The 15586-nt window shown below is 36.1% G+C and overlaps 1 protein-coding gene across 3 annotated transcripts in view; it reads left to right on the top strand.

Moving 5' to 3' along the window:
- The window catches only part of NUP58 (nucleoporin 58), a 35294-nt gene extending 22378 nt beyond the window's left edge, over positions 1-12916 (top strand). For 2 of the 3 annotated variants that reach the window (XM_021530647.3, XM_021530646.3), the window contains exons 14-16: positions 3680-3778; positions 6594-6689; positions 10958-12916. In XM_021530647.3, the coding sequence (XP_021386322.1) occupies positions 3680-3778; positions 6594-6689; positions 10958-11127 (365 nt within the window). In that variant the 3' untranslated portion in view covers positions 11128-12916. The remainder of the gene's footprint in view (positions 1-3679; positions 3779-6593; positions 6690-10957) is intronic. The other variant, XM_085580431.1, reaches the window with a different exon arrangement.
- The last annotated feature ends 2670 nt before the right edge of the window (positions 12917-15586 follow it).

The following is a 15586-nucleotide window of genomic DNA, read 5'->3' as shown; positions in this document are numbered from 1 at the left end:
AAGAATCTGTTCTTTCAGTTTTGCAGGAATCTTTAAGGAGTGCCTCATCTTCGTTTCCTTTTTATTGCTTGAGTTTTCAGATGGCCATTTGCTGTAGTAATGCAAATGCTGCATGTTTTAGTTTTGTATTATGTTCTTATGAATTAGATATACTATCTGCTAGAAGTTAAAATCATACATGTTTCTTTGCAAGATCTGGATCTTGGAGGGTGTGACAGATGAGGGATGATGGGAAAAGGTTCTGAGAAAAAAGGCTATGAAAAGAGATATATGTAAAGGGAGGGGTAAGGGATGTCTGTGTAATACCTGATCTGCTAATGCTCTTTTTGAAAACGAGATTAAACAAGAAAATTAATCTGGCCTTTATAAAGTTCTTGATGAAAAATGTAATATATAGTACTCTAGTATTGAGGGATCAGGATGCTTAGTCTCTTTTAAAAAATATTTGATGTTTACATGGTTAAGTATTTAGTAAGATTAACTTGGAGTTAAGTTACTGTTCTTTCTCTGAAAAAGATAAATAATAATTTATTTTACATTTATTTTCAGAAGTCAAAAGTTTAGTAGCTACATCTAATCTGTGGGATCAGGGAATGTTTCCCCAGTTCCTGGGTGTAGGTATGCACCCTCTGTTCTCTCTGTATGCCAAGACCTTTCTGACTTCTGTTGAAATGAATAAAGCCAGTGAGTCCTGGCCATATGGAAGAAAGGGAGCAAAAATGCTCACTGCTCACCTGGGATGGATAATCAAGACATCAGGACTGTGGTGTGCACATTAAAGCACAATTTTTGTGCATTTTTTTTAAGCTAGAATTATTGAAATTATGCTTAAGTTTTGGCTGTACACAACCTTTCTCCCTAGTTTGGCACTTCATTCTGAGCACAGCTTTTTTGGTATCGGTGAGGCTGGTCATGATTTTCTGCAGTAGCAGGTAGAGTTTTAAACACTACATCTGCTCCCTCCCTGAGCAATCTTGAACAGCATGGAAGTTACAGTGGTGGTGCTAATCTACCTATTCTTGTTGATGGGATCACAATATAAGATTTCACAGAAAATTAAAGCCTAGTGCACCTAGACCTGTAAATGCAAGAGGCTGCAACTGGTAAGACTAAATTGTCTTAAAGAAATGCTTTTCTTTAGGCTCACCTTTTCTCATATAGAAATAGCCCCCTAAAAAAACTCACTCTCTCCTTAACTGGTGAAGTACAAAGTTAGTCAAAGCATTATGAAGCTGTTAGCACATGTTATGTTTTGACTTAGCTCAGTGTGAGACTGAAGTTCTAATGGAAAAAGATACTCAAATTTTATAGCACTTAAACTTTTTATTATGTGGTTTGATATTGACTTTGGTTTAAATTAACCAGTGTATTACTTTGTAAGAATAAGATCTAAATTGTAATGCTAAATTTACTCACTGTTTAGACCAGCTGTAATTTTAAAAATTGCAGAACGTCAGTAGGAGATCTGTCTGACCTGTCTGGCTCTCTGTAATGGGTCCTATTCATTAAATTGAAGTGCTCTACAGGGCAAATACATCAAGTTCTAAAATGTTAAAATACTTGTTTTAAAGAATTTGTCTTGTACCTGTAATAGCCAGAAGTGCCATTTTTTTCCTTGCTAATACTCTCAGAATCAAAGAGTGTTACTAGTCTTTTGCTATTGAAGATTGTTTACTTACAAGAACTATAAGCAGTGATGAGACCTTCAGAACATTATGGTACAAAATCAAGAATTATCATACTGTTGCTCAACAAAAAGTTTGTTAGCCTAGGGCATAAGATCCTGTTTTATATTATGTGAGGTGTTTTAGTATAATGTTTTATACTGGCTCTAAAAAAGGCATGTTGCATTTGGTACAAAGCTTGGCCTGGAGGACTGTAGTGTTTTGTTTATAAGGTCTTCCACTAACAGTGCCTCCTACTGAGATAGAAACCTGTGTACTTGCGAAGGAACTGGATGTGTGTTTTTGGGTTCTTTCAGTTAATTAGCTCACTGACTTGTGTAGGGGGGGGTTTTGATTTTTTATTGTTAATTTCTTATTTTTTAAGAGCTGCTAGGTAGATGTATCAGTATTTAAACTGGATGTAAACAACTTCAGTTTGAAATTTGTGGAAATTTGTAATTGCAACATCTGATATACTTTTTTTTAAGTGGAAGAAATAGCGTGGGTTTTCCAGCTATTCCCTGCTAAGCAGAGACTGAAGGCTAACAACTTTAGTTGGCCTTAAAATTTATTTTTAACACTACTTGGAGTATACAGATGTTATTCAGCTTGGATCACGTAAGAATTTTGTGTTCCTAGCAAAAGTTGTTACTTTTTAACATACAGTGCCTTTCACTTGATTCAAAATGATTTTCCATTTAAATCTTCAAATACGGAAATTATTTTAAGAGCTTGAAATATTTACATTTTAAAACTATATATAATTAATAATGGAAAATTTTGAATTAAAATAGCCCAGATGTGATAATGGTTTAGAAAAAAGGTCAGAATCATCTGAGCTTTATAGTAATATTTGAATAAATCATCACTTTCACAGATATAGGATGTCAAGTATGTTCAAAGATGGAGAAGGCCATCTTGAGCAGAGGTGCAGATGTCTGTGGATTAAGAGTTTGGCACTGTATTTTATCTTTAATGATTAAACTTTAAAATAGTGCACTGAAAACTGTTTGAAAAAGACAGGAATAGAAGATTGTACTGTGAAAACTGTCAAAATATATTAATTATTTATCAGAATTAATTATTTTAAAATGTGTTAGTGATGGGCTAGCAAGTTGATTCTTTATTCCCCAAGGTTAAGGTAAAAAAAATAACTGAGACTGTAAATTTCATCTTGGCAGACTGAAATTGTTTTTTGACAGTCCTGCATCTTAATGTGAATATGCAGGGAAAGTCCTGTCAACTTTTTTAAATTATGGAACAAACTCTGAAATTTTGAATGTATCTAATTCATTAAGGTACACAGAACTGTGCCTTTTGTAAATGGTTATTTAAACAGGTGGTTTGACTAGTTTACCTTATTGAATGGTGTTATGTAGCAGAGCTTAACAGAACTCAGTTATCACTTGTGTGGAAAAAAAAATGAATTGTCATGTTACTGTGTAATTGACTTGCTTAAAAATGAACAATAAATTTAATAAAATAAAGTCATTGTCTTGTTTTTTATCTTAGTGTTCTGTTTAAATTTGGATGGAATACTTGAGCAGTTTTGAAGAATCCTATTTATTAACTTAATCTTTGGTAATACAGGTTTAGTTACATTAGTGTCAGTTCTTATGTTTCTAATTTAAAAGTTCTCCCTTACTCTGATTCCATTGATACAGGTGTCAAAATGTTGTTACCTATGAATTCTCTCAAGGTTTTGATTAACATTTTAAAGTTTAAGGTGAGACTGTTTAACTTTTAAAAATACTAAATTATGTTTTATGTTACTAGTTTTGGTTAGTTTCACCTTACCACAATCAGTATTTTCTTAGCTTTTTGACAAGTTGATGTAGAGGCATTTAATGGTAGAGGTAGTTAAGTGAGAAATTTTGATAAGGTAAAATCTGGGTTCTTAATGGGATTTGTTGGAAGCAATGATGTTCACATTATCAAATACTTGAATAAGTAAACAAAGGACCTCTTTACTTTCAAAGAGTAAGGCAAGTTTGTTCTCATTTTTTTTGTACCAGGGCCACAGCCATCTCTGGGAGTTAGTTTTGGAACGCCATTCGGCTCAGGTATTGGCACTGGCTTGCAATCAAGTGGCTTAGGTTCTTCAAGCCTTGGAGGTACACTTTAACTTTTCTAATCTTTCATTGAATTATTATACCGCACAGCTGAATCCCTTGCAAACCTTTAACTCCACTAAGAGGATGATCTGTTTCAGGGAAAGATCTTAGAGTTTGACAGGTCTGTGCTTTCGAGGCTTCTTCCTGCCTTTCAGAAAGAGTTGTTAGGGCTAAGCCATTGTAGTGAAACCCCAACATGAACAGAATTAGGTAATCACAGAGATGTTGTGCTCTAGAACCTAGGGAAGGACATCAAGTGTGTTGGAACTAAAACTTGACTGAATTTTACCTATATGAAAGTTAGGCACCTGAGACATTAGATCACACTGTAGGTAATTTGTGGAAGTTTTTCACTTTTTAACTATAGGGACCCATTTCTGCCTGTATTAAAATAGGAATAAATGTTAAAAAGTTACTGCAGTTCTGTGATCCTGAAATCTATTTCCTTTAGCACTCACTCTATGCCTCAGTGCAGAGGTGGGGAAAAAGTCTCTTCCCCAGCTCAAAAAAGCAACATGTAGAAGTGAGGGAAAAATACTTATCAAAATGTTAGTAGTGCTGGTGGGAACTATATTCCAAGAGGACATAAACTGTGAAAAAGTAGGCGATATAAAAAAAAGAAAAATCAAAGTTAATGTAGACCTTTTATTTTACATGTAATGTGTTCTCACCACTAGAGCTACAGATAGAATTTAAGTGATTAGCAGAATCTAATCAGCTTGTAAATTTCCTGTCTATATAAGTTGGGGTTCCTACAGCTAATAATGTTTTCTGGAGCTTTAATAAGATTTGCAAAAAAAATTGTTTCATCTTCTGAGCACAAACATAATGTTTTTCTTGTTACATCCTCCCTTCTCTGCAGCTTCAGTCCTCATTCCTACATTTTACCTATGAGCCGAACATATGAGTCAGTGTTTTAATGTATTTAAAATAATTAAGCATCACTCAGTATTGGGAAGATGATGTGACCTGAACATTACATGAGTTTTACCTTTAATAATAATCTTGAAAATACCTTTAAATCTACCTGTGTCCCTTCTCATCAGATTAAGTGTTTTTAGATAAAAGAAAATCTGTATACCTAAAAAGGAAAAAAGTGAAAATAATGGGCTAAAAGGAAATTACTTTGGAATTACTTCTTTTTTCCCGCAATGTTTTAAATGCCTAAAAAAAAAAAAAAATCAAATTTTTTCCATTTCTGCTGAAAAGATGGTAGACTAAAGATTGTTCACCAGTCTTACATATGTAAATAAATGGACATTCCAACTGCTTTTAGTTTTATTCAAAAAACCTGACTTGTATTCTCTTTTTTTTCCTAGCTCTCTGCCTAGGAAGGTATTTGCTTGCATCATTAATTTGCAAAATGTCTTAACAAATCCATAAGACTCTGATAGAAGCAAATGTAGAAGAATAAATACATACCTGCAAAATAGCCTGTTAGGTGTGTTCTTGGAAACAAATTGGGTGAATGATTACTTAAGTTTGTTTGGGATTTTAATCTTAGGGATTTGTGGTTTTGAACAGGACAATTTCTTGTGTATGCTCTGGAACTGCTATTTTAGTTGGGGAAATTTGCTCTCTTGATTAATGTTCTGTGTACTTTTGACAGTGATAAACAGAGCCTTTTACATTTAAGTATATAAATTATTAGCGTAGATCCTGTGGTTTGGTAAATATTTGAAGATACCTTGCCTGATCACTGGTAATGAATTTCAACCTAGATAGGACAAAAGAGTGTGTCATTTAAATGAACTGTCTTACACAGAAATTATGCTTGTCATTACTTACCCTTAATACCCCTTTGATTTAAAAATCTCAGAAAACTTGAGAACACTGCTCCAGATAGTGTGTTCAGTCCTTACTGGTTTTAAAATCTCAAAAATATTTATGTAAAAGAGTGGTAAAGGCTCAGTTTGCTGTAAATAAAATGATTTTTCCTGATGCTTGAAACTTAAGATGGGAGCATGATTTCCTCAAACATAAATACAAATACTATTTTCTTTTTGAAAACCTGAGACGGCCAAAATCAGAGTATATATGTTTCTTACAGTTCTTATTGTCTGCCCTCTATTTCAAACTGCAAATACCAATTTACTTTTCCTTCAGAGTGACCTCATATTATTAACACAATTTGAAACCTTAAAACATGTATATAATGAAATTATTAATATCAGTTACACAATCAACAGAATTAAATTTTGACAACTATACATTTATGGCTGCCCTTTTATAATGATTTTTCATATTAAATATTGTGAAATTTGTTTCTGTTCTCTATTTAAACTATTTTGTAGTTTCCTGGATAAAACTGATCCCTAATAACCTGAGAGGTGAATGACTCTAAAATAAGCCAAGTATAAACTGAAGAAAATGCTTGCTCTGTTTTAAGCATAATTTTTTTTCTGTAGTTGTAGATGAAGATTGTGACTTTCTGTAATAAAAATCATGTGATTTGTATCTGAAATTTCTTAGTTTTAGCTCATTTGGTTACCATTTCCTGCCAATGTAACAGCAATTCAATAGAAATTTCTTAAGCTCTGATATTTCACACCACCTGTTTTTATGATTTTTTATTTACTCAGTTTTGTATTTTGAAGGTAGTATTTTTCTCAATGCTTTCCAGTTTGCACTGTTTTTTTAACACAATGCTGTGTCAGAGAGAAATACTCTTCAGACAATAATCTTAGGAATATTTGTTTACCAAATAATGCTTAGAATTATGTTTAGGTTTAGAATACTCACCTAAAGCTTATGTGTCTTTATTTGCTGTGTCTGTAATTTTTTTTGTTATGTGTCTTTACTGTTATTCTACTAGGATTTGGAAGTAGCTCTGCCTTTGGAAGTAGTGCCACAGGAGCGTCATCATTTGGGTTTGGAACTACAAGTAAACCATCAGGAAGTCTAAGTGCAGGTTGGTTTGTTTCTTTTGAATTCAAAAATCAAGCTTATCATAAAGCAAGTCTTATAATCAAGCTGCTGTGCTCACTTCAATAAATTTATTGTTTAAAGTTGCCTGTGTATATCACTATTAACTATTTACTTGCTAGAGCTGCATTTTCAGTTAAGTTTTTGGGTTCTTTTAAAGGTCTCATGTAGACAGTGTTGAGTGAGCATTAATGTCTCCCATTTCATGGTGTCTGTCTAGTTAGGAGAGGAAGCAGGAGATCAGATGCAGCCTCATACACAGAAGAGCAGTTGTCACTTGAATGCATTGGTATCAGTTACTGATTAAAATTAGCGTATGAATTAGTGACAAATATACTAGTAATTTGACTTACTATATTTACAAATAAAGTTGAAATCATTTTCTGGAACCCCAGAGGTTTCCTTATATATGTATAAGTGCTTACTCTATTTGAATAGTAAGTTATATGCATTGTATCTCTGCATATATTCATAATTTATTTTATTAACTACTCTGAAAGCATTTCTGTGGCAATTGAACTACACAGTATTATTTAGCTATTTTGGTTTTTGGGGGGCGATAAAATATGGATGCTATTGTGCCTTAACTCAAAAGTCTGAAATAGAAGTGGCATCCCTGTTTACCTTTTAAATAGGAATAATAGCTTACTAAGTTATTACTAAGCAAATAGCTACTATAGTCTGTGCTGCAATCTTTTTTCAGTGGCACATTGAAGGATGATCATGTCTCTAGAAAAATGTTTGATCAGGTACTGCTAAAAGAAAACAGCATTTTGCTGGTATTTACTAGGAAGTGCTATGATTTGTATTCTGGATTCTCCGTGGTTAGTAATGAGTTGCTAGACCTGAAAAGTACTTAAAGCTTTGCATTATGAGGTGGAAATGGCTCATTAAGTTGGCTGTGTAACATTCATGAATGTTAACAACCTAGTAGGTTCTTGATGGAACTCTTTACAGTATCTGGTGTCCAAGCATCAGCCGCCTTTTACTTAGTTCTTAATATGAGAAATAATTGAAAGACTTACACTGCTTATGTTTTTATCTTGTAGGCTATTGTTCCTGAATCTATATTAAATAATATTGCGGCATTTAAAGCTGCTGGATTACAAAGTTAATAGTTTAGTTTTTAATATATTAAGAATAGAATTACGAAACTCCTTGTATGGATCAGTTGTCCATCACTAAGGAGGTATCAAGCCAAAATAAATAACAAGTATGTCTTAGCTATGTTGGTGTGCAGAGGCAATTTAGATACTATTTCCCTCGAACCAGACTTTGTCATGGAGTCAGTGCCATCAGTCTCTTCCGCAAATGAAGGAATTGCACCCAATAAAATGAAGGTTGTCAGTTATCTCAAAAGAGACTCGGCTGCAGAAAGCAGCTGAATAATAACAGGTGAAATGTAATTTCTGACATTTTTTGCTTAGAAAATCAAGTGGGCATGAAATCCTTATCTAGGCTGGGATTATGGAGTAAAAAAACAGTTTTAAGAATTTGGTAGGCCAGAAATACACTAACTTTTATATCCAAAACCTTATGTCATATAGCACCTGGATTGCATGTGACCTTTAATTTTATTGTGGATGTATAAATGGGTTTGAATGATACATGAGACTAGATAGGTTATATTTACTTCTTTTAAATTTGTTGTGTCTTGTTTCTGAGATATCATTTACAGGATCCTGAAAGCATATTCTGGTTTATCTTACAGTATAATGGTTGCATCTTGTTTCTGAATCTATTTCTTTGAAAAAGCTAAGAATATGGGGTGAATATGAGTTATGGAATTCACTGTTGTTGCTGCTTGGGTTTAGATATGAGCAGTTAAGTATTTTCCCAGACTAATGTGTCTGGCAACACTAGGTAAGTGTGTGTTCCAACACACACTGTTCCAGGCTGCTTAGGCTGCCCCAAACCTCCTCCACAGACTTTCCATCAGTTTGATCTTATCTTAAAACTAAAATTATAGATTGCCAAATTGGTTCTCTCAAGTGTTTGATTTTTGCGAGTTAGGTTTAATTGCTTTAAAAGATGCAAAAAAATCACTGTTCATGCATAAATAATACTAATTTCAGCAAGGACATTGTTGACCACATTGTATCTATGGTTCAAGACTTTGTGAGTCTTCCATGTAAACTGAGCTGTTTTGTGACTGTCTTTTCTTGCAACAGGAATAAGACTCAATGTATATCTTGTTTAAGTTTTTATCTTGAAGATTTTTCATTTGAGTGTTCAGCTTTAGGGTTTGGTTTACTTCCAATGAAACTTGGTACCTTGGCCTTGTTATGCTGCCATGACAAAAAAAAACCATGCAGATGAATTTCACAGCTACCTTTTTATACTTTTATGGCTGCCCTTAATAACACTTTTAACATAACAGTTATTACTTTCCAAGCTGTATCTAAATTAACAAGCATGTTCTCAGTTTTCCATCTCAGAGTTTATGCATCTTTTACTGTAATATTACTCAAATAAGTGTAGTCTGCTTTCCCTGCTTGCTTAAAAATAATCCCTGCTTCTAGAAGCAGCAAAGTGGAGGTAATTTATGAACACTTTACTCTTGCCTACTGAACTCCTGACACTACAGGTCACATGCAGCTTTATTATGAATGGCATTCATGATTTCTAGGAAGCAGTGCTTGTCTATTGTCTCACATAGATGAAGTAAAAAGGTAACTTTTTTACGTTCATGAGATTCCCTGATCCATCTTAGCTGGCATTCAGAGTTATCGGGGAAATGGAGTAACACTTTCATGTGTTTCACCCCTTACATCCTAGGATGAGAAACAAATTAGCCCACAAAATTTAGACAAGACCCAGATGACCACTATCACTCACTATTGTTAGTCACACTCTAGATCTGCACAGCCATTACTCTAACAATGAGTTCTATGCAGGCAACTGCATGTTATAGGACTGTGAGTTACTGGAATGTTGATGATGAATTTTCTTGACAAGATGATGTGTGTAACCCAAGTCCAGACATTGTAGGAGGAAGAGTTTCATGTCAGGTTTTGAAGTACTTCTTAATGCAGAGTGTCAGTAACAAGTGAGAGAACGGAAGACATCGGGCTTGTGAAAGCTGCTTTAGGCTTCTGATGAGACAACCAGCTGGGCTTTTATTTCTGTACTCCAAAAATATTTTAGGCATTGACTTGGAGATACTGATGGGACCAAAGGATTGCTTCAGCTGTCTGCTAGAGCAATATAAAGTAATCCATATTGAGAATATACTCTTTCTTGATTGTGAACCAGTACCATTTTTCTCATTATCTTAATTGTTTGCAGGTTTTCATATACAACTTGTATGAAGTTCTTTGTTAAAATCTGAACTTGCTCACGTCTTACTTATTAATTTGTGGTCTCTTGAGACAACAAAAAGTAAAGTTATGAAGTTCTGCTCTTGAAGAAATCTTTGAGAAATTTCTAACATTCTTTAATAGTTGCAATTATTATCTAAGTTGATTATGCATAACTGATACAAATTTATAAAAGAAAGTGAAATGAGTTAGTGTTACTGTTGCTGGAAACTGTAGAGGGACTTCTTCCAACTGATCTTGTTTCACAGCTGCACCAAATATTTAGTTTGTTTACCTTGATAGAAGAGGGTGAAGGAGTTAAAATAGCACAATTTGCTCAGCCAGTCATGCAGTTTTTGCAAAGCTTTGTTTCCAGCACTGTTTTCTGGTTTATCATTAAGGGGTGGTTTTAAATACAAACAGTTTGGCAAGGATTTTTTGAGCCTTTTCTGCCTTACATTTAAGGTGTGGTCAGTGTTATAAAGGCAGGTGAAGGTAGCCAAGGCAGTAGGAGGAAGCACTCCAACTCCAGCTTGCCATTTCTCTGCTGTGAGTGAAGTAAGTGGTCTGTGGTCCACCTGTACCTGCTGCCTTCCCCCCCACCAGAGGAGTGCACTGCATGTTTATGCTGAAGACTTGAGGAATTATGGTTCATCTGTTGTACAGTTTCAGTGGGACACTTGTGTGCTACTCTTGTACGGGTAATGCTATAATAGACTTGTGATTTAGGATATAATTGTTGGTACTCACCAAGGTAGTCTCTGTTAGTGCTGCATTTTTCAAGTTGCCATGGCAAGTCCAAGTGCTTTAGCAATGTGATTTACCATTGTTAATCCACATTGATATAAAGTGTTACAACTGCTGGATAAAGTGGCTGGTGGTAAAAGCTTCAAGGAGAATGAATTTACAATCATGATATAACTGATGTTTTAAAATATTTTTCCCCCCCCATAAGGCTTTGGGAGCTCGACTACATCTGGGTTTAACTTCAGCAATCCTGGTATCACAGCATCAGCTGGCCTGACGTTCGGGGTGTCTAATCCTGCGTCTGCAGGCTTTGGGACAGGAGGGCAACTTCTTCAGCTGAAGAAACCTCCAGCTGGAAACAAGCGAGGGAAAAGATAGGCACCCCTTTTAGGGAGGGGGAAGCGCATCAACTTTCTTCATCTTAAAAGTCTATTTTTGTAGATTGATACATCAATTAAATTGCATCCCAGGAGATTTATAAAAATTTTGCTACTTTTCCCTAGTGAAATCATATTGAACAGCTATTTTCTTGTGAATAGAAATCCGTTTATGTATTTTTATTTTGGGCCCTAGTTTTAGAAATGTTCTATACTGCATTATTATTAAAGAATCTTGTAAAATCATCTATTTAACCTAATGTTAGTAGCAGAATATTTTTTGTTAATAAGCTTTATACCATATGAATATATGCATATTTGTTTTTTTTGTACAGATAAAATATATTCTAGTACAAATACTAGAGTTCATATCTTCTGTTCCTGGATATGGCCTTTAAATCTACTTCAGGGTGTTTTTGTGTATATGGATGTAAATATATACAGTACAGTGCACACATCTGTGTGTATGTATATGTATATATATATATGTATAAAACACAGATGTGCATACCTTCCCCCATAGATCTCCTTTTCTTTGTGTGTTCAGTTTCTACATGTTGCCTTGTGGTCCCATATCTTGATGTTCTTAGGAATTTCAAATTGTGGGTCCCAGGCTGTGTCATCATAGGTTCTGTGTTTTGTTGTTTAAAACCAGCTGAAATACAATGTTTACTATTTCATAAAGTTTGGTAGGTAGTGATTAGTAGCTGTTTTGTTTTTTTTTAATCTTGACCCATTTAGCAGCCAACTCTAAAGAAGAATCTGAGATTTTGACGCAGACATTTTATAGGTAATGTTCCCAAACTGTTGTATTTTCTTTTTTTCCTGAGCTGAAGAGTAGGGCACTGCCAAATTCCAGCTGAAAGCTCAGGATGCCACAAAGTCTGTGTGTAAACAGGAGTTGTCAGGCTGGATGAGCTTTTTCCTGCATTTGGGAGAGATAAGATGCACTGTCCTAATGAAAACCCAAATTAAGTGTTACAAACCCAAGTTGCTTCATGAACTTCTTGTCAGCACTGCCTTAAAAGCAGTTGGGCATCTGCTTTAAAACAAGGTATAGTACAGTAACTTGCTGTTCAAGAACAGAAGGAGGAAAATGATGTAATTTGAAGGTTAAAGCTATTGCAGCAGTACTTTGTGAATCTTACATACTGTAGCATCATAACTTGTTGTTCTGCATCTCCAATTCCGTGTGCACTAGGAATACCCAGGAAAATATCTTAAGAAGGAAATAATAGAGCAATTGATTCTTTGCAAATAATGATAACCAGGTTGATGTGTGAGCATGAAACTTCGGAGCCAAGTTGATTTTATATAGAGGTTTTGTCACTGGCTTTCTATTGTTGAAGTATTACTACCATTTTGTATGTTTTGGAAGTGTCTGCATTCAGCAGTGATTACTCTTTGACAAATGTTTGGTTTGTCACTTAATCTGATAAAATTAAGGAAAACTGAGCACAGAATTCTTCACTTTTGTACTTGTATGTTATTGCATCTTTGTGAGCAGTCTCTTAGGAAGGGATATGTGGTTTTTTTAATGTCACAGAAAAATAAAGCTTATGGTTTATTTTGATTTCAACCTGTTTTTAAACTTTTACTGGGCTGCAGTCAAAACTGTAATGTTTGTATTTCTTTGTTACTGCTTTTCTTAATAGTTAATATGTTAAACCACTGGACTCTTATAATGTATTAATTTGTGAAACTAATTCTAAATGTGTACTGTTTGTCCATATGTGCAACTTACCATTGTGCAAACAATAAAACAATAATGCTGTGATCCTTGTAATACATACTTGCCTATCTGAGAGATCATTTCCTGTCATTCTCCTACATTATAGGAAAAACAAAAACCTTATTGGCTAATATGTAGAACTGTTCTTCCTAAAATTCATATAGTGCTGAATTGTTCTTGCTGAAGTTAAGGTCTTGATCCTGGATTGAAAGTGTGGAGGGAGAGGGGGCAGAGGGAGGTGTTGTATTTTGCAGAGTTGTCTAGAATTCCTTCACAGTGCACAATGTAAACCTGGATCATGGTGTAATGTAACACAGCACTAGGAATGGCTTTGTAAACTGGGAAAGAAACAGTCTGTGCCTGTGTTCTTTCTTTTCCAATTAAACAGCAGTTGTCCTTAATTTAGCCTAAGTGAAAAAGCGATTATATAATAGAATAATCACATATAGTAGTACAAACTAAAGTCAGAATGGGATTTGAAATAATTATATTCTCAGATTATTACTCGGGTGTTGAATTTAGCCATGAATTTTGGGGATCAGCACTGTAGACACTTCCAAATTATTTTTCACCCCAATTTAAAGACATGTTAATATTATTAGAGTGTAAAATACAAATGCATTCAAGGTGTGGCTTGGTTTCCTACAAAGCAGGTTAAAAAACTGACCTATATTTAAACACCATGAAATGAAATCAAATCTAGATTATCTGTTCTGTAAAGAAAGAAAAGTCTGGTCTGGAAGAAGGTTCAAGTCCATGTGGATGACATAGGTTTTTGTTAGTTTGTACCTTGTTGTACAGCTGTGGTATAAATTTATGTATGTGACCTCTTTTTTTACTAGAAGTAACTTTGTTTTTCCTTCAGCATTCTCCCTACCATGAAGACAGCAGATGGGAAAGAGCTATGCCTCAGATTGCTTGGTTCAGGAACCTTTCTGATCCAGAACTTTCTTGGCGCTTGCACGTGTCTCTGTTTCTGTCAAATCAGTTAGGTAGACACTACCCGTAACTACTTTCTTGTGTATTGTGAGGGAGGAGATTGAAATAAGGTGGAGTAGGTCAGAGTATCTCTGTGCAAAAATTTCCAGCAATAAATTATGTACTTTTGGGACTAACTGCTGGGATTGTGCTGTCAGGCTGTTTCTCTCTTCCCTCTCATTCAGTACCTTCCAGCACTGTGGCTGCTGTTTCCAGACACTGATGGATGGTTAAAGTATCATGGTCATTGATTGGTATGGATTCTCATGGAAATGGGCACCTGGGTTTGGGGAGGGGCATGACACGGAGTTGATGCCTGCAGCAGCTCTGGAAGACAGCAGTTACCCACTGCAACACTGTCCATGGAGCTCCAGCACAGCCGTATGATCCACCTCCACTCAACTAGGCTGGTAGGTTCCTTCAAAGGAGGATGGAGGTGTTACAGGGATGAAATGTGGGGAGAGCTGAGGGAATGTAAGGCATAAGGCTTACTGCTGTGAATGGGATAATTCATTTTAATTCAATTTGGGATCATTTCTTCTGAGCTCAATGTTGAATGTTCATCAGGTGGCCGGAGGCTGCCAGTTACATACTGCCACCACAGGACCCTTGTGGGAGTAGCTGTCATGCAGCATGTGCAGTGAAATGGTCAGTGACCTGCTGTCCCACTTAAAGATCTGCAAGTCTGTGGGGCTGGATGAGTCCACCCAAAGATACTGGAAGAGCTGGTGGAAGAACTGACTGAGCTACTTTTACTCATTTACCAGTGGTCCTGACTACGCAGGGAGGTCTTGGTTGACTGAAGGTCAACAAATGGAGCACCTCTCAAGAAGGGCCAGAAGAAAGATCCAAGGAACTACAGGCCTGTCAGCATGATCTATCTCAGTGTTGGGAGAGGTCATGGAGCAAATTATCTCAAGTGCCATCATGTAGCATGTGCAGGACAACCAAGGGATCAGGCCCAGCCAGTGGGTGGGGTTGTGAAGGGCAGGTCCTGCTTGACTAATCTGATCTTCTGTGACAAAGTGACAAGTTCAGTGGATGAGAGAAAGGTTGTGTGTGTTTTCTGCTTGGACTATTGTATTTGACACATTCTCCCACAGTGTCCTCCTTTAGAAACTGGCTATTCATGGCTTGGACAGGTGCATATGTATCAATAGTAGTGTTGTCAGCAAGACCAGGGCAGTGACTGTCCTGTACCCAGCACTGGTGAGGCCACACCTCCAATCCTGTGTTCAGTTCTGGGCCCCTCACTGCAAGAAAGACATTGAGGGGTTGGAGTGTGTCCAGAGAAGGGCAACGGAGCTGGAGAAGGGTCTGGAGCACAATTCCTGTGAGGAGCAGCTGAGGGAGCTGGGGGTGTTTAGTCTGGAGAAAAGGAGGGTTGGGGGGACCTCATCACTCTCTGCAACTGCCTGAAAGGAGGGTGCAGCCTGGTGTGTGTCAGTCTCTTCTCCCAGGCAACAACTGGCAGAACAAGAGGAAATGGCCTCAGGTTGTCCTAGGGCAGTTTTAGTTTGAATATTAGGGAAGAATTCTTCACTGAAAGGCTTGTTGTCAAGCGCTGGAACAGGCTTGCCTAGAAAAGCACTATCCCTGGAAGTGTTTAGAAACAATGTGGGCTTGCTACTTAGGGACACGGGGTAAGTGGTGAATGTGGCAATGCTAGGTTAATGGCCAGACTTGATCTTTTCAATCTAAACAATTCTGTGACGAGATTTGTCACCCTTTGTTTCCTTGTTGTAAACAT

The sequence above is a fragment of the Lonchura striata genome, chromosome 1 (genome assembly GCF_050655825.1).
Source record: "Lonchura striata isolate lonStrDom1 chromosome 1, ASM5065582v1, whole genome shotgun sequence".
NCBI lineage: Eukaryota > Metazoa > Chordata > Aves > Passeriformes > Estrildidae > Lonchura > Lonchura striata.
The sequence above is the reverse complement of the archived record's forward strand: the minus strand, read 5'-3'. Positions and strand labels throughout refer to the sequence as shown.